At 40.4% G+C, this 27,045-nt stretch overlaps 1 protein-coding gene across 1 annotated transcript; it reads right to left on the reverse strand.

Moving 5' to 3' along the window:
• Positions 1–2,479: 2,479 nt before the first annotated feature.
• si:dkey-12h9.6 (macoilin) lies at positions 2,480–21,145 on the reverse strand. Its single transcript, XM_014143972.3, has 11 exons — positions 20,929–21,145; positions 18,101–18,242; positions 17,626–17,752; positions 17,094–17,229; positions 16,630–16,808; positions 15,152–15,647; positions 14,736–14,894; positions 13,532–13,705; positions 10,815–10,941; positions 9,473–9,650; positions 2,480–4,371 (listed from the first exon to the last, which is right to left on the reverse strand). Exons 1-11 carry the CDS (start codon positions 21,003–21,005, stop codon positions 4,181–4,183), a joined length of 1,986 nt encoding a protein of 661 aa, XP_013999447.1. The 5' UTR covers positions 21,006–21,145; the 3' UTR covers positions 2,480–4,180.
• Positions 21,146–27,045: the final 5,900 nt, after the last annotated feature.

The following is a 27,045-nucleotide window of genomic DNA, read 5'->3' on the forward strand; positions in this document are numbered from 1 at the left end:
GAGGGAAGAGATGATAGGAAGGAAGAGGAGAGAGTAGCAGGAGAGAGAGAGCGAAGCTTGCGACGGCGCAATACCATCTGAGTAGGGGCAGAATGAGTAGTGTTGGAGGAGAGCGAGAGGTTAAAGGATACAAGGTAGTGGTCGGAGACTTGCAGGGGAGTTGCAGTGAGATTAGTAGAAGAACAGCATCTAGTAAAGATGAGGTCAAGCGTATTGCCTGCCTTGTGAGTAGGGGACACAGTGAGAGGGTGAGGTCAAAAGAAGAGAGGAGTGGAAAGAAGGAGGCAGAGAGAAATGAGTCAAAGGTAGACGTGGGGAGGTTAAAGTCACCCAGAATTGTGAGGGGTGAGCCATCCTCAGGAAAGGAACTTATCAAGGCGTCAAGCTCATTGATGAACTCTCCAAAGGAACCTGGAGGGCGATAAATGATAAGGATGTTAAGCTTGAATGGGCTAGTGACTGTGACAGCATGGAATTCAAAGGAGGAGATAGACAGATGGGTCAGGGGAGAAAGAGAGAATGTCCACTTGGGAGAGATGAGGATTCCAGTGCCACCACCCCGCTGACCAGTTGCTCTTGGGGTATGCGAGAACACGTGGTCAGACGAGGAGAGAGCAGTAGGAGTAGCAGTGTTTTCTGTGGTAATCCATGTTTCTGTCAGCGCCAAGAAGTCAAGGGACTGGAGGGTAGCATAGGCTAAGTTGAACTCTGCCTTGTTGGCCGCAGACCGGCAGTTCCAGAGGCTGCCGGAGACCTAGAACTCCACGTGGGTCGTGCGCGCTGGGACCACCAGGTTAGAGTGGCAGCGGCCATGCGGTGTGAAGCGTTTGTGTGGCCTGTGCAGAGAGGAGAGAACAGGGATAGACAGACACATAGTTGACAGGCTACAGGAGAGGCTACGCTAATGCAAAGGAGATTGGAATTAAAATTAACTAAACAACAGGGGAAGCGAGAGAGCAGGGCCTCCCTCACTAACCATTCACTGAAACACTCAAATATAACTCTTCCAACTTCCACTTTAGAAATTATAATTGATTTAAACTACAGTGGTTCAATGTTTCCAGGAATAGGCTCAAACTTAGTTTATTCAGCTAGATAACTTGGTACAGTATTCTTCCGTGAAACCGACCCAGTGCACCGTATCCTATGACGCCGTAGCTAACTAGCATGCTAGCATCCAATAACACACGGTTAGCACCAATACTTGGTTACAACAAACTACCAGTGGATCATTCGTGTCCGTGTCTAGTTCCATTCATAACGCAGAAGTAATTAAACGTTGGCTAGCTAACACAAAGTCAGTCCTGCTAGCTACACAAGTGGACTACACAACTCGAAAGTTCAGAAAGTTAAGATTACGTTGCAAAAATCTTATTGACTAAAAATGATATAGTACTGCTAGCTGGTAGAGTTGGCTAGCTAGCAGTAGCTGTGTTTACCTTTATCTTTGATACAAAGACAACTATGTAGCTAGCTAACATTACACTAATCAAATCATTCCGTTGTCATAGTAAAAGTCTTTGTATGCTATTTTTTGTGTTTTGATTATGAGGGTCCCTGATGAATTTTCTCCGACCCCAAAAAGTTTGAGAAGTTTGAGAACCACTGATCTGGAACATTGACTCAAACACTGCCTTCAGAGTATTCACGCTTTTTCCAAAATTTGTTGTGTTACAGCCTGAATTTAAAATGGTTTAAGTTGAGATTAATTTTTTACAAATTAATACAAAATGAAAAGCTGAAATGTTTTGACTCAATAATTGAGAGTGAGTCCATGCAACTTATTATGTGACTTGTTAAGCCAGCAGCATACCACCCTGCATCCCACTGCTGGCTTGCTTCTGAAGCTAAACAGGGTTGGTCCTAGTCAGTCCATGGATGGGAGACCAGATGCTGCTGGAAGTGGTGTTGGAGGGCCAGTAGGAGGCACTCTTTTCTCTGGTCTAAAACAATATCCCAATGCCCCAGGGCAGTGATTGGGTGCTGTCTTTTGGATGGGACGTTAAACGGGTGTCCTGACTCTCTGAGGTCATTAAAGATCCCATTGCACTTATCGTAAGAGTAGGGGTGTTAACCCCGGTGTCCTGGCTAAATTCCCAATCTGGCCCTCATACAATCATGGCCACCTAATCATCCCCATCTTACAATTGGCTCATTCATCCCCCTCCTCTCCCCTGAAACTATTCCCCAGGTCGTTGCTGTAAATGAGAATATGTTCTCAGACAACTTACCTGGTAAAATAACGGTAAAATAAATAAGTATTCAACCCTTTTGTTATGTCAAGCCTAAATCATTTCAGGAGTAAAAATGGGCTTAATTAATAAGTTGCATGGACTCACTCTATGTGCAATAATAGTGTTGAACATGATTTTTGAATGACTACCTCATCTCTGTACCCCACACATACAATTATCTGTAAGGTCCCTCAGTCAAGCAGTAAATTTCAAACTTAAGAAAAAGCAAGTTCTGTGGTAACTGGTTAATTTGTACATTTTTTTTTATTATCAACTGTTTCATCAGAATTGTAAGAATAGCTTGAGCCCTTGAACTATAATATGTATGTAGTGCACAATCTTTAGTCACCAATGACGTTGTGCCCAAAGAACTTGTACTGTATTACACACACCAGTGTCATGCTGACAAAAACATTGATTTACTAAATTAAAGCAGTAAACTTCCATGTGAAAAGTACATCAAGCCTAAAAAGTATTGTTTTAATAGAAAACTGTAAACATTAAATCTAACAAAAAGAGACCAAAAAATGGTAAGATCAACTTCATTAGTATTCATCAATTTGAAAAACAATTCGGGGTGTGTTTTCAAATTCTTTACATTTTGTGTGTGTGTGTGTGTGTGTGTGTGTGTGTGTGTGTGTGTGTGTGTGTGTGTGTGTGTGTGTGTGTGTGTGTGTGTGTGTGTGTGTGTGTGTGTGTGTGTGTGTGTGTGTGTGTGTGTGTGTGTGTGTGTGTGTGTGTGTGTGTGTGTGTGTGTGTGTAAAAAAGACTACAAAAACATTACATATCACTTCAATTCAAACACATTACTGTCTCACATTAAATAGTGTTTTACCTTCTATTTTGAAAGTAATGTTTATAGGCACATTCAATTTACGGGTAATTTTGCACATCGCTACACAATTTTTGGTCCACAAAATTCCATGTTATATCCATGTTATTCACAATGCTGCCCAAGTTTTATAGACAATATCAATTTTCAGATTACTTAACATGACTGGTAAATGGTACAGTGGCGTCAACCACATCTGGGTTCAAATACTATTTGAAATCTTTGAAATACTTTAGCGTTTGCTTTAGTCTGTCTCGAAGAGTTCAAACCCAGATGGTTTGGGTCTGAACTCTTGCAACTAAGCTATTGGTTCCATTGTTCCAGACAAGCTCAAGGAAGTATTGATTTCAAATAGTATTTGAACCCAGGTCTGGTACGACCTGATCATCTTTAACTCGAAGTGACACTGTCCAAAGGACCCAAAAGGTTGATAATCAAGGCCAGGGGTTTGTCCACTGGCAATACATGCATTGAATAAATGTTGCCCATCAATATAAGGCAAATGAATAGGAGAGAGAAACCGAAAACAACGACATACGGACAGAGTTGCTAAGAGTGAGCTCAGACAGCCCAATCTCTTCCAACCTAATCTTGCTCAACCCAAATCACATTACACGGTACATTGTGCCAGGATTCTGAATGAAAAAGCCAATAGTGTCCTAACGGACGAGCATCTATGAAATGTCATATTTACTGTAGCCAAGGGAGCTCAATGTTACATTAACACATCACCGTAGGCGTTAGTAATCTCACAAGTCCTCTGAACTCAAATACTTCTTCAGAGGAAAGACTGAGGAATATTTGCTTTGTGAATGAAGCACCTGTGAAGCAGCCAAAGGCTTTTTGTTTCCCACCTCGCCAATGATTTATGGAGGGTTACTGAGAAGGTAATCATCTCAGACAGTTTATGTTTTGTGAGAACTACCGTATACAAATCCTTGAGACTGAGAATGTTGTTGAGCACTGTGACATCGTCGCCACATCCAGGAAGTCTCTTGGGTGCTCTCCGTCTCTAGGAGATAGACGTGTTACAAGTGACTGCACAGACGGAGCCCTGCTCAAGAGAAGGCTTAAGATGGTCTACCGCATGTTTTCAACAGGTCGTGATGGATTCTTATTTCTTAAGACACTGGTACATCAGCGCCCGTGGGTTGAGCACATAGCGCTCTGAGTTGAGGAACTTGGTGAGGTACTGCGGTACGGCGGGCCGCGGCGTCATGAAGGACATGCCAGGACTGACGGCCATGACCTCGGCGATCTTCCGTTTCATCTCGCCAATCTCCTTATCCTGCTTGAGTACTTTTCCTGTGGGACAGAGGTACAGTAGAGTCATGATAAGCGATGGAGGAGTTATTGATTAAAAAATAAAAAAGATTTATTAAGTCACTGAATTACTGTAGCTAAACTCTCCTTACAGTGTCAAATCCTCACATAATAATCGGGCATACAGTATAACTGGAATATTCAAGCAAATCTTCCATTGATATCAATGCAAGATTTAAGCGAAAGTTCAAGCTACACGTGCATATCTCTATTTGGCAATCGGCTAAATCAATGCTACATAGAACTATAACATAATTCTACAGAGCTATAACATAATTCTACAGAGCTATAACACAATTCTATAAAGCTATAACATAATTCTATAAAGCTATGACATAATTCTACAAAGCTACCACATAAGTCTATAGACCTATAACATAATTATATAAAGCTATGACATAATTCTATAAAGCTATAACACAATTCTACAGAGCAAAAACACAATTCTATAAAGCTATAACATAATTCTATTATGCTATAACATAATTATATAGACCTATAACATAATTATATAAAGCAATAACATCATTCTATAAAGCTATTACATAATTCTATAGACTTATAACATAATTATATAAAGCTTTAACATAATTATATTAAGCTATGACATAATTCTATAGACCTATAACATAATTCTATAAAGCTATAACATAATTCTATTAAGCTATAACATAATTATATAAAGCTATAACATCATTCTATAAAGCTATAACATAATTCTATAGACTTATAACATAATTCTATAAAGCTTTAACATAATTCTATTAAGCTATGACATAATTCTATGGACCTATAACATAATTATATAAAGCTATAACATAATTCTATAAAGCTATAACATAATTCTATTAAGCTATAACATAATTATATAAAGCTATAACATAATTCTATAAAGCTTTAACATAATTCTATTAAGCTATGACATAATTCTATGGACCTATAACATAATTATATAAAGCTATGACATAATTCTACAAAGCTATAACATAATTATATAGACCTATAACATAATTCTACAAAGATATGACATAATTCTATAAAGCTATGACATAATTATATAAAGCTATAACATAATTCTATAAAGCTATAATATCGTTCTATAAAGCTATGACATAGTTCTACAAAGCTATGACATAATTCTACAGAGCTATGACATAATTCAATAAAGCTATAAAATAATTCTATAAAGCTATAACATCGTTCTATAAAGCTATGACATAATTCTACAAAGCTATGACATAATTCTATAGAGCTACAGCATAATTCTATAAAGCTAAAACATAATTCTACAAAAATATATAACATAATTCTATTAAGCTATAATATAATTATATAGACCTATAACATAATTCTATAAAGCTATGACATATCTCTACAAAGCTATGACATAATTCTATAAAAATATATAACATAATTCTATTAAGCTATAACATAATTATATAGACCTATAACATAATTCTATAAAGCTATGACATATCTCTACAAAGCTATGACATAATTCTATAAAGCTATGACATAATTCTACAAAGCTATGACATAATTCCATAGAGCTATAACATAATTCTGTAGAGCTATAACATAATTCTATAAAGCTATGACATAATTCCATAGAGCTATAACATAATTCTATAGACCTATAACATAATTCTATAAAGCTATGACATAATTCTGTAGAGCTATAACATAATTCTAAAAAGCTATGACATAATTATATAGAGCTATAACATAATTCCGTAGACCTATAACATAATTCCATAAAGCTATGACATAATTCTATAGCGCTATAACATAATTCTAGAGCTGTAACATAATTCTATAGACCTATAACATAATTCCATAAAGCTATGACATAATTATATAGAGCTACAACATAATTCTTGAGCTGTAACATAATTCTATAGACCTATGACATAATTCTTTAAAGCTATGACATAACTCTATAAAGCTTTGACACAGTACCAGTCAAAAGTTTGGACCCACCAACTCATTCAAGGTTTTTCTTTATTTCTCCTATTTTCTACATTGTAGTATAATAGTGAAGACATCAAAACTATGAAATAACACATATGGAATCATGGAGTAACCAAAAAAGTGTTAAACAAATCAAAATATATTTAATATTTGAGATTCTTCAAAGTAGCCATCCTTTGCCTTGATGACAGCTTTGCACACTCTTGGCATTCTCTCTACCAGCTTCACCTGGAATGCTCTTCCAACAGTCTTGAAGGAGTTCCCACATATACTGAGCACTTGTTGGCTGCTTTTCCTTCACTCTGCGGTCCAACTCATCCAAAACCATCTCAATTGGGTTGAGGTTGTGTGATTGTGGAGGCCAGGTCATCTGATGCAGCACTCCATCACTCTCCTTCTTGGTCAAATAGCCCTTACACAGCCTGGAGGTGTGTTAGGTCATTGTCCTGTTGAAAAACAAATTCTAGTCCCACTAAGCGCGAACCAGATGGAATGGTGTATCGCTGCAGAATGCTGTGGTAGCATGCTGGTTAAGTGTGCCTTGAATTATAAATAAATCACTGACAGTGTCACCAGCAAAGCACCATCACACCTCCTCCTCCATGCTTCACGCTGAGAACCACACATGCGGAGATCATCCGTTCACCTACTATGTGTCACACAAAGACACAGAGGTTGGAACCAAAAATCTTAAATTTGGACTCATCAGATCAAAGGACAGATTTCCACTGGTCTAATGTCCATTGCTCCTGTTTCTTGGCCCAAGCAAGTCTCTTCTTATTATTGGTGTCCTTTAACAGTGGTTTCTTTGCAGCAATTTGACCATGAAGGCCTGATTCACACAGTCTCCTCAACAGTTGATGTTGAGATGTGTCTGTTACTTGAACTATATATTGCATTTATTTGGGCTGCAATTTCTGAGGCTGGTAACTCTAATGAACATATCCTCTGCAGCAGAGGTAACTCTGGGTATTCCTTTCCTGTGGCTGTCCTCATGAGAGTCTGTTTCATCATAAAACTTGACGGTTTTTGCAACAGCACTTGAAGAAACGTTTAAAGTTCTTGAAATGTTGCGTATTAACTAACCTTCATGTCTTAAAGTAATGATGGAGTGTCGTTTCTCTTTCTTTTTCTTTGAGCTGTTTTTGCCATAATATGGACTTTGTCTTTTACCAAATAGGTCTATCTTCTGTATACCACCCCTAACTTGTCACAACACAACTGATTGTCTCAAACGCATTAACCTGTTGGGGAACCCCGAGTCGGGATTGCTAACAAGGCTGGAAATTCAAAACATCAAAAATCTAATAATTTCAATTTCTCAAACAATCAACTATTTTACACAATTTAAAAGATAAACATCTCCTTAATCTAACCACATTGTTCGATTTTCAAAGAGGCTTTACGGCAAAAGCATAAAGTTAGATTATGTTAGGACAGTACATAGCCACAAAAGTACAAACATCCATTTTCAATTCAAGGTCAGGCGTCACCAAAAGCAGAAACCAGCTAGAATTATGCACTAACCTTTGTCAATCTCCATCAGATGACACTCCTAGGACATTATGTTATACAATACATGCATTTTTTGTTCCATCAAGTTCATATTTATATCCAAAAACAGCATTTTACAGTAGCGTGAAATTCAGATTTTTTTCTTCTCTGAAATGCTTCCGGTGAACATAACAAAATTACTATTCGAAAACATTGGTAAATTATAATATTGTCATTCAAAGAATAATATATTATCATCTCGTAATTGCTACCGAATGGCCAGATCTCAAAATAACTTTACTGGGAAATCACATTTTGCAATAAACGGGGTGCTATGCTAAGAACAACAAGCTATGCTATACAGTTAGCATCATCTAATATCGATAATAACATTGTAAATATCCCCTTACCTTTGATTATCTCCATCAGAAGGCACTGCCAGGATTTCCCAGGTCCGGAACAAATGTGGTTTCTTTTGACAAAGTTCATAATTTATGTCCAAATAACACCAAGCAGTTAGCGTTCATTATGCTCCCACAAAACGTGGTGGGGGGGGTTGTAAAATCACGCCGAAAAGCTAAAAAAACCTAGTAAATAATCTATTTACGTTCGTTCAAACATGTCAAACCTTGTTTAGCATTAATCTTTTGGTCCATTTTTAACGTTAAACATCAGTAATATTTTCACACAACCTATCCTATGTCTTGATAAACAATTAATGACAAACTCACGCTTCTCAGATTTATGCGCAGGCGCAAAAAAATGAAGTGATGACATGTCAACTTCCCTGCATTCTAATTTGCTCTCTGTTTATCATAGACGCTTCAAACAACTTTATAAAGATCGTTGACATCTAGTGGAAGCCGTAGGTGTTGCGAAATGAATCCTTTCTCACTATGGTATCTATAAAACAATGACACTAAATAGTACAGTCACAAAATTCACATTTTTTTTGATCTATTTTTCACAGGTTTTTGCCTGCAATATGAGTTTTGTTATACTTACAGACACCATTCAAACTGTTTTAGAAAATTCAGAGTGTTTTCTATCCGAATGTGTTAATAATATGCATATCCTAGCTTCTGAGTTGGTGTAGGAGGAAGTTAAAAATGGGCACATATTTTTTTCAAAATTTCTCAATACTGCCCCCGAGCCCCAACAGGTTAAGAAGGAATGAAATTCCACAAATACATTTTTAACCAGGCACACCTGTTAATTTAAATGCATTCATGAAGCTGGTTGAGAGGATGCCAAGAGTGTGCAAAGCTGTCATCAAGGCAAAGGGTGGCTACTTTGAAGAATCTCAAACATAAAATAAATTTTGATTTGTTTAACACTTTTTTGGTTTCTACATGATTCCATATGTGTTATTTCATCCTTTTAATGTCTTCACTATTATTCTACAATGTAGAAAATAGTAAAAAATTAAGAAAAAACCTGGAATGAGTAGGTATGTCCAAACTTTTGACTGGTACTGTAATTCTATAGAGCTATAAAATAATTATATAAAGCTATGACATAAATCTATAAAGCTATAACATAATTATAGAGCTATAACATAATTATATAAAGCTATAAAATGATTATATAGCGCTTTAACATAAATGGGGAGGGGGACCTTGTGTTATCTCCAGCTGCCTGCGGGTGTCTCCCAGGGCTGAGAACAGGTCCAGTTTGATACGCGTCTCGGCGCTCAGGTTGTACTCCAGGTGCTGAGCCTTGTCCTGCAGGGCCGACAAGGCAGAGAGCAGCACATCCTGCTCCTCCTGTTCCACACAACGATAGTTCCCCAGGGCCTGGGATGGGATCAGGGAGAGAGACACTCGCAATAGCCCCAGGGCTACATAGAAGCAGACTGGTTGGCACCCAAATGGATTAAGCTATGTTTCACTGTTGTTGTAAAGCAAAGCGATGGTGAAATGTAGCGAATTCAGTTTGGATGCCAGGCTAACACAGGAGCGTGGACCTACAGGGCAGTGTTCAGTAGGTACGATACAGGAAAACACGGTTTGGAATTGAGTGTAACGTGGTGGTTCTGCCTGGAGTTGTCCAATAAGAAACGATTGGTTTCGTTTTCCGTTTCAAAACTTTTTAAACCGTGTGTCCTACTGAACATGACCCTGGTGGTTTAGCAGTCATTCTGAGGTACTTTTAACAGGATGTGCTTTGGTTCCCCAAACTTGTAGAATGCATTTTTTTTTTATACTCGTTTTTGTGTGCTGAAGAATTGCAACACCCTCATTAAAGCCAATTTCCCCAGTTCGGGAACCAATGCACCACATGACCACAATATCTATTTCCAACAGTGATGGTGGATTGGTGGATGGCCAGCCATTCAAAAAACAATGTGAGCTGAATATTTTTTCAAACGCTCTAAGGACATGATTCCTTCTTTGTTTTTTGTAAAAGAGGTTTTTAAATATTCACAAGTTAAGTGGAGGTAAAACAGTTGTATTGGGTTGAATTACTAAATAACTAACTAGTAACCTATGATGAATTCACTTTAAGATGTACAATGTTTTATGAAAGACTTGGCTTCTGCCTCTGCAATGTCTGCATGCTTCATGGAGTATATGTCACCACAAGAAAACAATAATCACAAACGACAAGATATTAAATATATGTGAAACGAATACAGTTAGCATACAGTATCGATGAATGCAAATACAATGTGCCCACATTACAGTACTTGAGTTCAGGCCAACACAAAAAAAACGGATGATCTGAAAGTCCTCAAAGCACTGGCCCAAACACCATTTCCTGCTACTCAAATCCACAAACACAAATAATGACACAGATAGTCACACGCAACAAGCCACAAGTCTACAAAACGGCATATCCAAAAACACAAGACAACGGAGTATCACTTCAACAACGAGCAAGACGTGAAAACTCACAAACTCGACACGTACATTCGTACGGAACCCACTCATGTGAAAGAGTAGTATTTTTTTTTTTACCTCCACTTCATTCACTAGAGCTATTAGACGGCCCTCTTTCCCTTGACTCTCCAGCTGTAGTTGTTTGTACTCTGTCTCTAGATCTTTTTCTTTTTTCCTTAACATTAGGGTCACAGAGTGTTCCTGCCTAGTGTGGTGGAAGATAGAGAGAATAGTACATGCTTTGTTTCAGGCGGTCAGAGAGGTGCTGCTTATTTGTGGGATTGGGGAGGTGGGGTTGTCCAAACACAAAGAAACATGACATCATCAACAGCACGCGATCTTGGGATTTTGGGAGGGGGGGGGCATTTTGAAATCCATCTGTACTTTTGTTTGTGTAAAACAAATATTATACTTCACTAATTATTATGCTTTTTTGCTATGATTGTTGTTACCGGCTGCAATGAAAAGAAAGTTAATAGTACAGCAAATAAAAGAAAGAAAGCAAGTGTTGGTGAAAATAGGAATGATCTGGAGCAGGGGTTCTCAGGGATCCATGGAGGTACTGCAGGGGGACCGCTGTCAGATCTCAAAATATATATCTTTTTTTTAATGAATATTACTAACAACAACAGATTAAATTAATTTCGGCCAAGCGATCCGATTAACTTTAGAGGGTGCTATACAATACAATATTATTAATCTACAATGTATTTTCTTAACCCTGGGCAACATGGGCCTGGGAGGGCCACAGGGTTATTGGTATCCACAGTACTCCACCAATTATATTTTTTCAACTCAATAGGTCTTGTATTGAATACCTCTCAATACATAAATGTACTGTAATTTCAACTAGAAAACTGCAACATTTTCGCTCCGATGCCAAGAGGCAGGCCTTTAAAATGTTCCTTCCTAGGGTCTGAAACTTGGTTAGTCCGACCATGCACTACTGAAGTCATAGTAAAAGTCTTTGTATGCTATTTTTTGTGTTTTGATTATGAGGGTCCCTGATTAATTTTCTCCGACCCCAAAAAGTTTGAGAAGTTTGAGAACCACTGATCTGGAACATTGACTCAAACACTGCCTTCAGAGTATTCACGCTTTTTTCAAAATTTGTTGTGTTATAGCCTGAATTTAAAATGGATTAAATTGAGATTTAATGTTTACAAATTAATACAAAATGAAAAGCTGAAATGTCTTGACTCAATAAGTATTCAACCCCTTTGTTATGTCAAGCCTACATCATTTCAGGAGTAAAAATGGGCTTAACAAGTCACATAATAAGTTGCATGGACTCACTCTATGTGCAATAATAGTGTTGAACATGATTTTTGAATAACTACCACATCTCTGTACCCCACACATACAATTATCTGTAAGGTCCCTCAGTCAAGCAGTGAATTTCAAACACAGATTCAACCACAAAGACCAGGTAGGTTTTCCAATGCTTTGCAAAGAACGACGCCTATTGGTAGAGGGATAAAAATTCAAAAACAGACAATGAATATCCCTTTGAGCATGGTGAAGTTTGGATGGGGTATCAATACACCCAGTCACTACAAAGATACAGGCGTTCTTCCTAACTCAGTTACCGGAGAGGAAGGAAACCGCTTTGGGATTTCACCATGAAACCAATGGTGAGTTTAAAATAGTTACAGAGTTTGGCTGTGATAGAAGAAAACTTAGGATGGATCAACAACATTGTAATTACTCCACAATACTAACCTAAATGAGAGAGTGAAAAGAAGGAAGCCTGAACAGAACAAAAATATTCCAAAACATGCATCCTGTTAGCAACAAGGCACTAAAGTAATACCGCAAAGAAATGTGGCAAAGCAATTCACTTTTTATCCTGAATATAAAGTGTTAAGTTCGGGGAAAATCCAAAATAACACATTACTGTGTACCACTCTCCCTATTTTCAAGTATAGTGGTGGCTGCATCATGTTATGGGTATGCTTGTAATCGTTAAGGGCTGGGGAGTTTTCAGGATAAAAAAGAAACGGAATGGAGCAATGATCACGGCAAAATCCTTGAGGAAAACCTGTTTCAATCTGCTTTCCACCAGACACTGTGTGATGAATTCACCTTTCAGCAGGACAATAACCTAAAACACAAGGCCAAATCTACACTGGAGTTGCTTACCAAGAGGACAGTGAATGTTCCTGAGTGGCCGAGTTACAGTTTTGACTTAAATCTACTTAAATCTATGGCAAGACTTGAAAATGGTTGTCTAGCAATATTCAACAACCAATTTGACAGAGCTTGAAGAATTTGTTTAATAATAATGGGCAAATGTTGCACAATCCAGGTGTGGAAAGTTCTTACAGACTTACCCAGAAAGACTCACAGCTGTAATCGCTGTCAAAGGTGCTTCTACAAAGTATTGACTCAGGGGTGTGAATGCATATGTAAATTAGATTTCTCTATTTCTTTTTCAATAAATTTGCAAAAATTTCTAAAAACATGTTTTCACTTTGTCATTATGGGGTATTATGTGTAGATGGGTGAAAAAATATTGAATCCATTTTGAATTCAGGGTGTAACACAACAAAATGTGGAATAAGTCAAGGGGTATAAATACTTTCTGAAGGCACTGTATATAGTGTGCACTACTTTTGACCATAGTCCTATGGGCCCTGGTCAAAAATAGTGAACTACATAGGGAATAGGGTGCCATTTGGGACGCAGCTTCAATAGCATCTGAGGGTAAAGGTTATTGCGTAACATGCAAGTCATACATTTATATGCATTTGAATACAAAATAATGGCGGAAGGAGAGAGAGTGAGTGTCATACCTGTTTGGTAGACTACTACGAGCTAAGATGGCCGCCTCCTCTAGTTTGTGAGCCTGGAGTTCGGCCAGTTGTTTCTCTATGGAGAGCCTGGCCTCTGTCTCTGCTCTGGTCTTCTTCTCTAGCACGGCGCTGATCTGCTTATCTTTCTGCTTGGTCTTGGTCAGAGACAAGATCCTGAAACAGAGTCAAACCACAATGTTCTAGACCAGGGATGGGCAACTGCCGCATGCCCCCTTTTGTAGGCCTGAGGCCTGTGGGTACGCAAACTCATGAGCCACTAGTGGTGGCCCCCACCCCCATCAAAGTTCCCCATCCCTGTTCTAGACTAAAGGGAGTATTTGGTGTGTATCCTACATGGTACTCTATTCCCTACATAGTTGACTACATTTGACCAGAGCCCTGTGGGCCCAATAAGGTGCATTTCGCATGCAGCATTGGTGTATGTGAATCAATACATTCCATTCCCACTAAATTGGTTAGAAGGTTCGAAACGTGAAAAAGATTTCAGTAGCACTTCATGTGATTCTCCAAAGCTAAAGTATAATTTCAGCCAGTAGTTTTGGAAGAAGTGCTCACGAGCCAAAACGGGTCCCTGAAAATGTTGCACAATTGGGTACTACGTAATTAATTTCATTTTCCGTCCTGTTTTTTTGGCCAATTTGTAGGAAATGTTTTGAATTCCAATGTGTAAAATATGTTATGAATTTGTAAGTGCTTAAGATCCCGGACTGCATCTTTAACATAGTTAGTTATTTCATTTTAGTATAATCACATTATTGCATCAAGGTACTACACCACATAGCTTACTTGTGCTAACCTGGCTTGAGTACAATACCCAGTGTAATAGTGCCATATGTGGAGGGTGGTGGGGTAGAGGGGGGACATGACATAACATTTCAAATAAAGTGTCAGTGCATATGATAATTATAAACAGTAAATGTTTTATTGTCACATCCACTAGAGAGGTGCAGGGAAATGTGTTTTACAGTGTAGAATTACGGCATATCTATAGAAGTTTCACCTTGTCCGCTCGGGTATTCAAACAAGGGACCTTTCGTTTACTGGCCCAATGCTCTACCCACTAGGCTACCTCTCTAGTAACCAGCAGAGGGAGCCAAAACAGTGTATGGCAGACATACAGGGCAATAGGGTCATGATGCGAGGCAAAACAAAATAGACCATAAAATGCAATGTTATCACTCACTTGCTCTGGAGCAGCTCGTTGTTCTGCCTGAGCAGAGACACCTCGGGCCTCAGGCTGTGCTCGCTGTTGGTCAGGTTGCAGACGTGGCTGCGCAGCTCCTGCTCACCTTGTCTGCTGGCCTGCAGCTCGCCCTTCAGCCTCCTCATCTCCTGCTCCAGCCTGGGAAATAGGGGAGAGGGGGAGGGAGAAGGGGTAGGGGTAGGGGAGAGAGGGAGGTAGAGAGAGAGGGAGGTGGAGAGAGGGAGGTGGAGAGATAGGGAGGTGGAGAGAGAGGGAGGTAGAGAGGGAGGGGAAAAGAGATATGGGGGAGGTAGAGATAGAGGTAGAGAGAGAGGTAGAGAATAAGAAGAGACACATCACTCTGTGTGTCTCCAAAGACAATGAAATCAAAGTGAACGGTGGCGGAGTATCCCTACTTGGTGATTTGGTCAGCGTGAGGATTTGGCGCGGCGGGGCCCTTGTCTGAGGCGTGCCGATTGGGGCTGACCGTTTTGGCCCCGTTCTTCTGCTTCCTTTCAGCCCTGCCAGTGGGAGGAGGCGAAGGGATGCTAGCGGCGCCAGGGGACATCCTGCGTGCTTTGGGGGAGGAGGATGAGCTTTTGGCGGCACGGGGGACTTTGCCGCCTTGCTCCTCCTGAGGTAGATTTTCGGTGGTGGCCGAAGACTCAGTCGACCCTCCTGTCGACCTTCCTCCTGTCCCACCGTCGGTGGGGGGGTCTCTGGGTTTGGAGGACGGGGGTGGCTGGGGATTTGAGTCTCCCAGCGTTGTTGCCTCCACACCCCTCTCGGTCCCTCCCTGCTCCACTCCGCTGTGGATCTGGAGGCAGTCCATGGTGAGTCTCTCGTCAGACGCCACAGCACCGTTCTGACACTGGTACTGACTGGACTCAGGTTTAGGCCTCCACTTTGAGTCTGTAGGGCGAAAGAGCTATATTTCAAAGACAATATCTAGCTACAGAGTATTGAACTCACAGTGAGATAGATGTAACATTTATCTACTTCCTACACGCACAGGGATATTAAAGTGGAGCATTAACTAAAAATGTCCTCCTTTGGCATTATATGAGTTCCAAATGGCTCCACTTTCTCTATGTACTGAACTGCCTTACCAGGGCCCATCTAAAAGGTTTAACCTGAAACCAACTGCCTTACCAGGGCCCATCTAAAGGGTTTAACCTGAAAACAACTGCCTTACCAGGGCCCATCTAATGGGTTTAACCTGAAACCAACTGCCTTACCAGGGCCCATCTAAAGGGTTTAACCTGAAAACAACTGCCTTACCAGGGCCCATCTAAAGGGTTTAACCTGAAACCAACTGCCTTACCAGGGCCCATCCAAAGGGTTTAACCTGAAACCAACTGCCTTACCAGGGCCCATCTAAAGGGTTTAACCTGAAAACAACTGCCTTACCAGGGCCCATCCAAAGGGTTTAACCTGAAACCAACTGCCTTACCAGGGCCCATCTAAAGGGTTTAACCTGAAACCAACTGCCTTACCAGGGCCCATCCAAAGGGTTTAACCTGAAAACAACTGACTTACCAGGGCCCATCTAATGGGTTTAACCTGAAACCAACTGCCTTACCAGGGCCCATCCAAAGGGTTTAACCTGAAACCAACTGCCTTACCAGGGCCCATCCAAAGGGTTTAACCTGAAACCAACTGACTTACCAGGGCCCATCTAATGGGTTTAACCTGAAACCAACTGCCTTACCAGGGCCCATCCAAAGGGTTTAACCTGAAAACAACTGACTTACCAAACAAAGTAGTACTACCATTGGGGAATCATCTCATAACAGTGTAAAACAGTGCAGAAATGAATGAGTAGTAGGCACAATCTCCGCTGCACTTACTGCCGTTGGTGTCTGTAATACTCTTGGGGTAAAGCTGTACTTACTGCCGTTGGTGTCTGTGATACTCTTGGGGTAAAGCTGCAGGCCAAGAGGTAGGGACTGTTCCAGGAGGTGCATATGGAAGTTGTTTTCGCTCTGCACAGCTTTCTGCGTCCGCAGTTTGAAGATGCTGGTGAAGTAACATGTGGCGTCGAACCCCAGATAGACAACAGGGTAGCCAATGCTGGGGGGAAGGGGGGGGGGGGGGGGGAGCGGGAGAGAGAAAATAAATATTAAATAATGGCCTACATTATTGTGTGTCATGATGACAAACACATGCATGAGCAGAGTACGCCACTTGTGATTCATTGCGATTTTAAGACGTTAGCTTAAACCCACTCAATTCAAGCGGTTGTGAAAATCCTTGGCATTTAGAAAGTATCTACAGCGTATACACCGGGTTTGTTTGGAAGATTCTGCTCGAGGGTGAATATTTGGTGAGAAGTGCTTTGTGTTTCAATCGACCTACCAGTGCGCAGCGAAGAGATGAGACAGGTTGGCGTGGGAGTTGTTCAGATCTTTGAGCCTCAACGAAGCATCCGTGTACACCAGCATCACCCACAGGGACACCCACAGGGACACCGTTGACATACAGATGCCTTTCTCTGAGAAGAATAAATCAATTGTTATAAAAAACATCACAACTAACCAAGAGAAAATACTAAGCTTATGTTCATAGCCAGTGTAGCTACCACCAGAACTGGGCTTTTACAAACAAAACAGCATAATGTGGTTCCATTTCTCTGTAACGGGTTGAAACATTAAATTACGTAAATTTTCATCATTTTTATTATAAATAGCAGATTTCATAATTGTAAATGTTTTTACATAATGGAAGGTTTCACCTGTTACCGGAATGGTTTGTTTCAACTCTTTACAGAAACGTGTGACTTGTTAGACAACAATTAAATAACATTCTACATTATCCTTATCTAAGGCATTCCACAGCTAGGCAACACAATACATATTGTTAAGCTGTAAAACAGGCTTGATATACTTACCTGTGTGCCAAATGTAATTGAATAAGACATAGGTGCTGGCTGCGAAGAACAACCAGTGGAGGGGAACAAAAATGAAACAAAAGATGTCCAGGGTGAACGCCGCACACACAAACACCACACAAATCACCTGCAACAGAGAGACATTATGTTGGTGCTGTGTTGGACAGCTACATTTTATTCTGTCTGCTTGAGTTTCGAACAAGAAGACAATGGCTGTTGTATATAACAGGTTTATAACATTTATATAACAGGTTGCAAGGCCTAAAACTATTTTCAACAATATTTTGATCTCAATACTTTACTGTTATTGACTTCCTTCTAGTAGACCATTAAGGTAGGGCTGCATCCCAAATGGCACCCTATTCCCTGTAATATAGGGCACTACTTTCAAAAGTAGGGTTCTAGTCCAAAGTAGTGCACTACATTATAGGGAATAGGGTGCCATTTGGAACACAAGCTAACTGATAGTCCTCACCAGCCCATGGCAGTGGAAAGTGGTGTAGACGCTCCTGAAGAATAGCCAACAGGGCCACAGGTATTCCAATCTAAACTCCAGTATAAAATCTGCCAGGAGCACCAGAGTCCACACGATCATAAACTTCAGAAAGGTGTAAGCGCTGCAAAACAGGCATAAGAGGAGGATATGAAGAGTTTAATTCCAAAACGCTAAATATCCATTTTCAGAAATGTTGGTAAATTCTTTTTTTTTGTTTAAAGAACTATGGGGAAAAATTGCAAGATTATGTTATAATACTTTTATTGCATCAAATGGTTGTTTTATGCAACATAATAGAGTATTCTGTTAACTATTGTGTGTGTGTTCTACTGAGGATGGGCCTCTGTGAGATAACACTGACAGAGGAGATTTACGATGTCTTTTGGGTGATAAAACCTAAAGAGCATTCCAGAGCATGAGTTAATGTTTCTGTTCAATACAAGGCCAGACACTGGTCTCTACACAATGAAAACTGTTGACACAGCAAATACTGTCTGCTATGTATTATAGGTATCTTTCATACAAATCTTAACCTTGTGACCCATTCTATATATCTGTTGTTCGTCATGTAGGTTGAAAGGGGTGTATCTTGGCTATAAAAGACCTTTGTACTTTTGTCTCGGGGCTCTCAACGAATCATCTGAGCGTGAATCGTCGACCAGCCATCATTATCGTAGAGCACTCAATCGATTAACTTTATATGTGTGCGTTGTATTGACCTGCTCCCTTATTAATAAGTGATTAAAGATTTAGTTTAAGTATAACTCTGACTTGTGTGATAAGTTTATCTCTCCTCATTTGATAGTAAAGAAATTAACCACCACAGAACTTGGGAAAGAGACTGGTGTGTTTTTTCACTATCTAATCATGGCATTGGGTTGTTCAATGACAGACATGTATTTGTTTGAAACCTATCACTAGATTGTTTCATTTCATAGAGACAAACAATCACATTTTGTTGAAAAACCCCCAGATATATCCGCCTCAAAAAGTTAGCATTGCAAGGTTTTACACCGTCTAATGTTACAAATAATGACATTTTTTGTAACGAGCTTTACAAATGATACATTTGTGACATCATATTTAAAAAAGATATATATATATATTAAAATGAATCAGTACAGTAATATGAGGTGGTGGGTGGTGGACCATTCTTGATACACACGGGAAAATGTTACAGTTCTTGACTCAAACCGGTGAGCTACCATACCCCATTCAAAGACACTTAAATCTTTTGTCTTGCCCAGTCATTCTCTGACACAAACACAATCCATGTCTCAATTGTCTCAAAGCTTGAAAATCAATTAATAACCTCCTCCCCTTCTAAACCCCTTCTCCTCCCCTTCATCTACACTGATGGAAGTGGATTTACCAAGTGACATCAATAAGGGATCATAGCTTTCACCTGGACTCACCTAGTTAGTCTATGTCATGGAAAGAGCAGGTGTTCCTAATGTTTTGTATACTCAGTGTAGTGTTTTGCAACAAAAGAGGACAGTAATATTTTACACACTGGTTACCATAAACATTCATTTCTGATGAAAAAACACAAGTGTGAAAATGAGTGGATATAGCTTTTTGTAAATAAAATATTCTGATGTAAAATGTGTGTGTTATAATTTTATTGAAATAATGGTAAAAATGTCATGCTGATGATCTGTGATTGAAGGTAAAAAAAAAAAATAGTAAATCTACTGGAAGAGCTAAATGTAGCTTATTTCTCACGATATAGGCCTAAGCCTGTCATTATCATGCATTTGGCAGGAATATTGGCAAACTGTGAAAGACACTGTTACTTTTATGTAAAAGGTGTGCACAACATTTTGAAGTCTTGCGTCAATAAATATAATAAACAGACTTACACATATAAAGCTTCATTAAATTAGGTGATCATACACTCATATAGGGATTCATCTCATTAGGCAAATATTGTAATCACGAAACATTACATTATTTAACATTTGGGAACATAGCCTATATAAAACTAGGTTATCATCTTGTAGAAAATAGACACTTGGATAAGATAATGCCTGCATTCTCTCATTATAGACTACACTCCTGTCTTGTTTTCAACAACTCCTTTGTTCGTGCGCTCGACACCTCCATAGCGTACTGTTATTACATCAACCCCCTTTTTGTTTGGTAACCATGACAACGTTTCATCCGCGACACTGGGTACCCACCCCCCCACACACACAAAAAGGAAAGAGGAGATGATCTCAATTGAAATGTATATTGTAGTCCTTTTACCAGACACGCAGAGCAACTTCCAGTTAGTGCATTCATCCACGGAACATACCTCAGCGCTTTGTCTCGTCACAAAGGGGACATTGCGAATTCTCTATTGGTCTAGACACGCTGTCTGTAACTAAATGCCTGAAATGGCCACCTGGTCGTAAGATAATATTGTACGAATAGGTTTAAGTAGGCCTATATCTATTAAAGTCAGAGTATATAATAATAATAATAATAATAGCCTACACGATTTTCATTCTGATTATTGTAGCATAATTGAATGGTTAGCCTTCAAATGAGAGAAGATAGCCTGAATCATGTACTGTAAAAACTACCCACATCACGTAGCAAAGGTTTATTTTTCAAGTTGACTCCGCTATAATGTTTGTAGGCCTATTTAGCAACCACAGTGCCCTTTTCCATATCATACAGCGTCCAAGAGTAGGCTAAAGGGAAGAAGCAATTATTGTGATAAAAATAGACATCAGGTGAGAATGACGAAGATGCGCATTACACAAAGCCGAGCAACAACAAAAGCAACGGCATCCGGTCGATGCGTCACCTCACTATACCTTTCAGATATCTCCTCCGTAATTTTTATCTTTTTCATTTTCCGTAGCTTGCTTGCGTCCACATAACGTTTCTTCATTGTATGTCTTCTATTCCTTGTGCCTTAATAAACCGCAAAAAGCGGCAATCAATGTAGAAAAAAACGAATATGGATGGCCTTGTTAGAAAACAACCTGATATTTTGAGGCTTTGTGTATGAATGAAACTCCACCTCGGATGCTGCTGTGCGCATGTGCAATACTTCGACCTCTCAAAGCGCGCGATGCACTCACATGAGTACTATATGGAATCACTGGGACGCTGCTACCCTAAACCCTAACCTTAATCCCTACCCCTAACCTTAACCCTTACCTTAACCATTTTAAATGTATACTTCAAATGGGGTAGGGACGTACCAAGGATTCCGGATAGCACTAACCCTTGCTGTGGCCACCCGCTACATCCTTGTATTATACGTCAGAGGCTGCATCGAGCTGAGGGGAGAATCATAGTACTTAGGCTATGAAAAATGTTTGAAAGCAAAGAGAAACGGCCCAATAGTCGAGGAGCTGGACAAGGACGACCAAATATTCCCCTTTCAGGTCCGGTGCGAAATCTTGCTATCAGCTCTCTCACTGATACATTTTGAGTTAAAGGGATTATTCCAGGTCATAGGTGTCTTCTAGGCCTATATGTGTCTCGTCATAGCCCTATTCGGATGATTCGTTTTCATGTAAGGAGTATACTTTTTTAAATAGAGAAAAGTAGAGAACTAATCCACATGTAGACCTACTAAATAGCTCTAAACGTCAATTTACAGTAGTAGGAACTTAAACCTGGTCTGGAGCCTTTATCATTGGTATGCTCATCAGGGTTGGGGTCAATTCCATTTCAATTCGGTCAATTCTGGAAGTACATTTAGGCATAACTTCAAACATGTCAGCCTCAGCTGTAAGTGCATAGATCATAAACGTGCAAAAGATATATTCAACATATTCATAAAGTCTTTAGGTAGTTACTTACGTCCCTCCCCAATAATTGTGTGTCCGAAATGGCATGCTATTCCATATAGTGAACTGCTTTTGACCAGGGCCCATGGCTTTGGTCAAAATAGTACACTAGGGCATACCCACTCAGCACAGACTCAGTTCAACGTCTAGTTTTGATTTACATTTGGTTGACTTATCAACTAAGGTGAATTCAACGTGAAATCAACCCAAAATGTCACCATGCCATTAGATTTAGGTTAAAAGTTGGGTTAAAAAGAAAAGACAAAATGCTCTTATGTTGATAACTTTTTGCAAATCCAATTCGTTTTCCATGTTGATTCAACGTCATCACAGACACATTCAGACACAGACATGGTTATCTGGTGAACTGGGACCATGGAGAATTCAATTTTATTGTTCTGTCTGTGCAACTATCCAACCATATTTGAAAAACATGCTTTGTGTGCTTGTGTCATCTTTTGTCCTTACAATCAACATTGCTACCTGCCCTAGACTATGGCGACATCAGAGTGTAAAACAGCCAACTTAACCAATTGCTTAATCAGCGTTATTCTGTGAGTTGAGTGGACTTCAAACAAGAATTTGAGCTAATGTTTTAAAGTTTGTTATCACAACAAACTCTGCTCGAAAGTGAGCTGAATTTTAAAAAAGCTTGTTGAGTAAATTACAAATGTATGTTTTCTCAAAACAACTCAAAACCACGCCATCATTATGATATTTCCCAGCATGCTTTATTGCAGGTTGATTTTCAGAACTGTTTGTTCCAATACCTGTGTTTTTGCATAGAAAAATTAATGGTAAATAATGTATTGTGTCATTTTGGATTCACTTGTATTGAAAAGAAGAATATAATATGTTTCTACACACTTCTGCATTAATGTGGACGCTACCATGATTACGGATAATCATTAGTGAATCATGAATAATGATGAGTGAGAAAGTTACAGGGAAATGAATACCATACCCCCCCAAACAATTCTAACCTCCCCTTAGCATGCCTTAGTATGTTAGCATGTCTTGGGGGTAGGATCTTTCTGGCTCTGTAACTTTCTCACTCATCATTATTGATGATTTATTCATAGTTGCCTCCACATTAATGTGTTTAGAAACATATTATATTATTATTTACAATAAAAGTGACTCCAAAATGACACAAAAAATTATTTACCATTAATTTCTATTGGGCACAAAATAATCTGAAACACAACCAAAACAAACTGCAAATGCGTCCAACACGTTTGTAGAGTCACAAGCTTGATGTAGTCATTGTGTGCATCGTAGTCATATGAACACTGAATGCTCTGGCTCAAATGCAAATTATAATAATATATGTTAAAAATATACTCCATCAGAGGATTCTCCAATGCAACTAATGGATATTTGTGTGTATCCTTGAAGTGGGAACTACGTGGGGAAAAACACCCACTAGAAGGATGTAGCTGTGATCAGCCGGCTCGTCAGGTTCCCGAGCCTCAGCCGGCTCGTCAGGTTCCCGAGCCTCAGCCGGCTCGTCAGGTTCCCGAGCCTCAGCCGGCTCGTCAGGTTCCCGAGCCTCAGCCGGCTCGTCAGGTTCCCGAGCCTCAGCCGGCTCGTCAGGTTCCCGAGCCTCAGCCGGCTCGTCAGGTTCCCGAGCCTCAGCCGACTCGTCAGGTTCCCGAGCCTCAGCTTGCTCGTCAGGTTCCCGAGCCTCAGCTTGCTCGTCAGGTTCCCGAGTCTCAGCTTGCTCGTCAGGTTCCCAAGTCTCAGCTTGCTCGTCAGGTTCCCGAGTCTCAGCTTGCTCGTCAGGTTCCCAAGTCTCAGCTTGCTCGTCAGGTTCCCGAGTCTCAGCTTGCTCGTCAGGTTCCCGAGCCTCAGCCGTCTCGTCAGGTTCCCGAGCCTCAGCCGTGCTCGTCAAGTTCCCGAGCCTCAGCTTGCTCGTCAAGTTCCCGAGCCTCAGCCGGCTCGTCAGGTTCCCGAGTCTCAGCTTGCTCGTCAGGTTCCCGAGTCTCAGCCGACTCGTCAGGTTCCCGAGCCTCAGCTGACTCGTCAGGTTCCCGAGCCTCAGCTGACTCGTCAGGTTCCCGAGCCTCAGCTGACTCGTCAGGTTCCTGAGTCTCAGCTGGCTCGTCAGGTTCCCGAGTCTCAGCTGGCTCGTCAGGTTCCCGAGTCTCAGCTGGCTCGTCAGGTTCCCGAGTCTCAGCTGGCTCGTCAGGTTCCCGAGTCTCAGCTGGCTCGTCAGGTTCCCGAGTCTCAGCTGGCTCGTCAGGTTCCCGAGTCTCAGCTGGCTCGTCAGGTTCCCGAGTCTCAGCTGGCTCGTCACGTTCCCGAGTCTCAGCTGGCTCGTCACGTTCCCGTGTCTCAGCTGACTCGTCAGGTTCCCGCGCCACAGCTGTCTCGTCAAGTTCCCGCGCCACAGCTGGCTCGTCAGGTTCCCATGCCTCAGCCGAAGCGACCCACCTGGTCCCCGGGACAGTACCTCTGGTCGGCGTCCTGCGGCTGGAGCCCCGCATCAGGGAGGGGGTACTGTCACATATACTCCCTCTCCGGCACTCGAGGTCACCAGGCTGCTCATTATTACGCACACCTATCACCATCGTTACGCGCACCAGCCACTCATCAGACTCACCTTGACTACATCACCTGCCTGATGTCACTCCCTTTGGTTCTTTTTTAATGTATTTATTTATTTCACCTTTATTTAACCAGGTAGGCTAGTTAAGAACAAGTTCTCATTTACAACTGCGACCTGGCCAAGATAAAGCAAAGCAGTTCGACACATACAACAACACAGAGTTACACATGGAATAAACAAACATACAATCAATAATTCTGTAGAAAAATCTATAAACATCATGTGCAAATGAGGTAGGATAAGAGAGGTAAGGCAATAAATAGGCCATGGTGGCAAAGTAATTACAATATAGCAATTAAACACTGGAATAGTAGGATGTGCAGAATGTGCAAGTTGAGATACTGGGGTGCAAAGGAGCAAGATAAATAAATAAATACAGTATGGGGATGAGGTAGATTGGGTGGGCTATTTACAGATTAGCTATGTACAGGTGCAGTGATCTGTGAGCTGCTCTGACAGCTGCTGCTTAAAGCTAGTGAGGGAGGTAAGAGTCTCCAGCTTTAGTGATTTTTGCAGTTCGTTCCAGTCATTGGCAGCAGAGAACTGGAAGGAGAGGTGGCCAAAGGAAGAATTGGCTTTGGGGGTGACCAGTGAGATATACCTGCTGGAGCGCGTGCTACGGTTGGTTGTTTGGCAGCATGAGTGAAGGATGCTTTGTTGCGAAATAGGAAGCCGATTCTAGATTTAATTATTTGATTCCTTCCCTAGGCGTTATTGTTTCTGTTCCAGTGTTGATGTCTGTACACTACCTGTGTCTCTTGTTTTGTTCTATGTTCATTTATTTATTAAATACACTCCCTGAACTTGCTTCCCGACTCCCAGCGTACATGTTACAGTCACTCATTCCATTTGTTATACTTTTTTGTGTATGCTATGCATAGCCGCGGGAAGTAGGGGTGCTGACTGAGGGTGTAAATCAGAGTAATAACTTTTAATAATAAATCAGAAATTGAAACAGATTTTTTTCACAAAAGTAGTGCCCTGGGCCTTTAATAGTCCTGTATTAGTAGACTGATATAGCTGTCTGCAGCGCCAGTGTGGACAAAAAGATTTGTTCAGGCCCCCCATCAACAAAAACATTCTCAGCAAAAAATACAATTTCCCTGTGTAATCTCCTCTCTACAGCCACTTCTGCCACTTCCTGCACTTACAGGAATAAGTACTCCAACTGCTCGAGCATGGCAAAGAAGTGGAGCTGCAACCACCCTCAAGTTGCCACCTGACGTCCAAGTGCACCAATTGATCTCCTGACCTGAGACACCATGAGATGATAGGCTCACCTGTCAACTTAATGAATCAACGTCACTTTATTTAATATAGCTGGAAGCTGTACGGTTGTATTTAAGCCCTTTCTATCCTCCCTACAGAACAAATTAGACTAGGAACATTTAAAGTTTGATTGTTGGAGGACTGGTTTGCTGGACGGCCATGTGTATCATGACTTGTAGTTTACATTTTGACTCAAGCATCAAACTCCAAGTACACTTTTATTTTTACAACTTCATTGAAGATTTAAAAAATAATAATATGTATCAAGGACATAAGAGTTTGCAATGTTGTGCAAAGACACAAGTGCAGCCACTTAACAAGGCCACTGAGCTATGGGTTGATAAAACAACTTGGTTTGGTATACAGCTGAAGGAAGGGCATGGAGGAATGTAACCACTCTCAACTGATCAACGTGATAATTTTTAACATATTTGGAGGCGACACAATGTTTGTTTACAAAAACTCAAAACATAAAATATTTAGTAATACAACCTTTGCAATATGATGGGGTTCTAAGCTCATGGTACATTTAAAAGTTATATTCTCCAAGAATAAATAGGTATTCATTGAAATTACCATTGAGCAGCACTACATATCCCAGACTGTGCCTTTAAAATAAAAGGGTGCAGTGTTGTTCATTGGCCCAGAGAGGTCAGTATTGTATAGAGTTAACTTGAGTAGTTATAGCATGACTTGTTTGAAAAAATGTTTGATAAAAAAAACATTCAAGGACAACCAAATTAAGTGATGTGTCGTTTACATAGTGGGGTTCATTGTGACCTTCCTCTATACATTACACACTTTCTACTACCAGCCAATCACCGTGCTCATCAATGGTGTAGACGGTTTGAAAGTTAGTTTAAAGTATACTGTAGCTGTTGGGTGACTGGGTTGAGTGATTCTCTTGCTGAACAGTACTGTGGACTTGGGACTACATCATATGTACAGTGGGGGGAAAAAGTATTTAATCCCCTGCTTATTTTGTATGTTTGCCCACTGACAAAGAAATGATCAGTCTATAACTTTAATGGTAGGTTTATATGAACAGTGAGAGACAGAATAACAACAAAAAAATCCAGAAAAACGCATGTCAAAAATGTTCTAAAATGATTTGCATTTTAATGAGGGAAAAAAACATTTGACCCCTCTGCAAAACATGACTAAGTACTTGGTGGCAAAACTCTTGTTGGCAATCACAGAGGTCAGACGTTTCTTGTAGTTGGCCACCAGGTTTGCACACATCTCAGGAG

The sequence above is a fragment of the Salmo salar genome, chromosome 15 (assembly GCF_965601325.2).
Source record: "Salmo salar chromosome 15, fSalSal1, whole genome shotgun sequence".
NCBI lineage: Eukaryota > Metazoa > Chordata > Actinopteri > Salmoniformes > Salmonidae > Salmo > Salmo salar.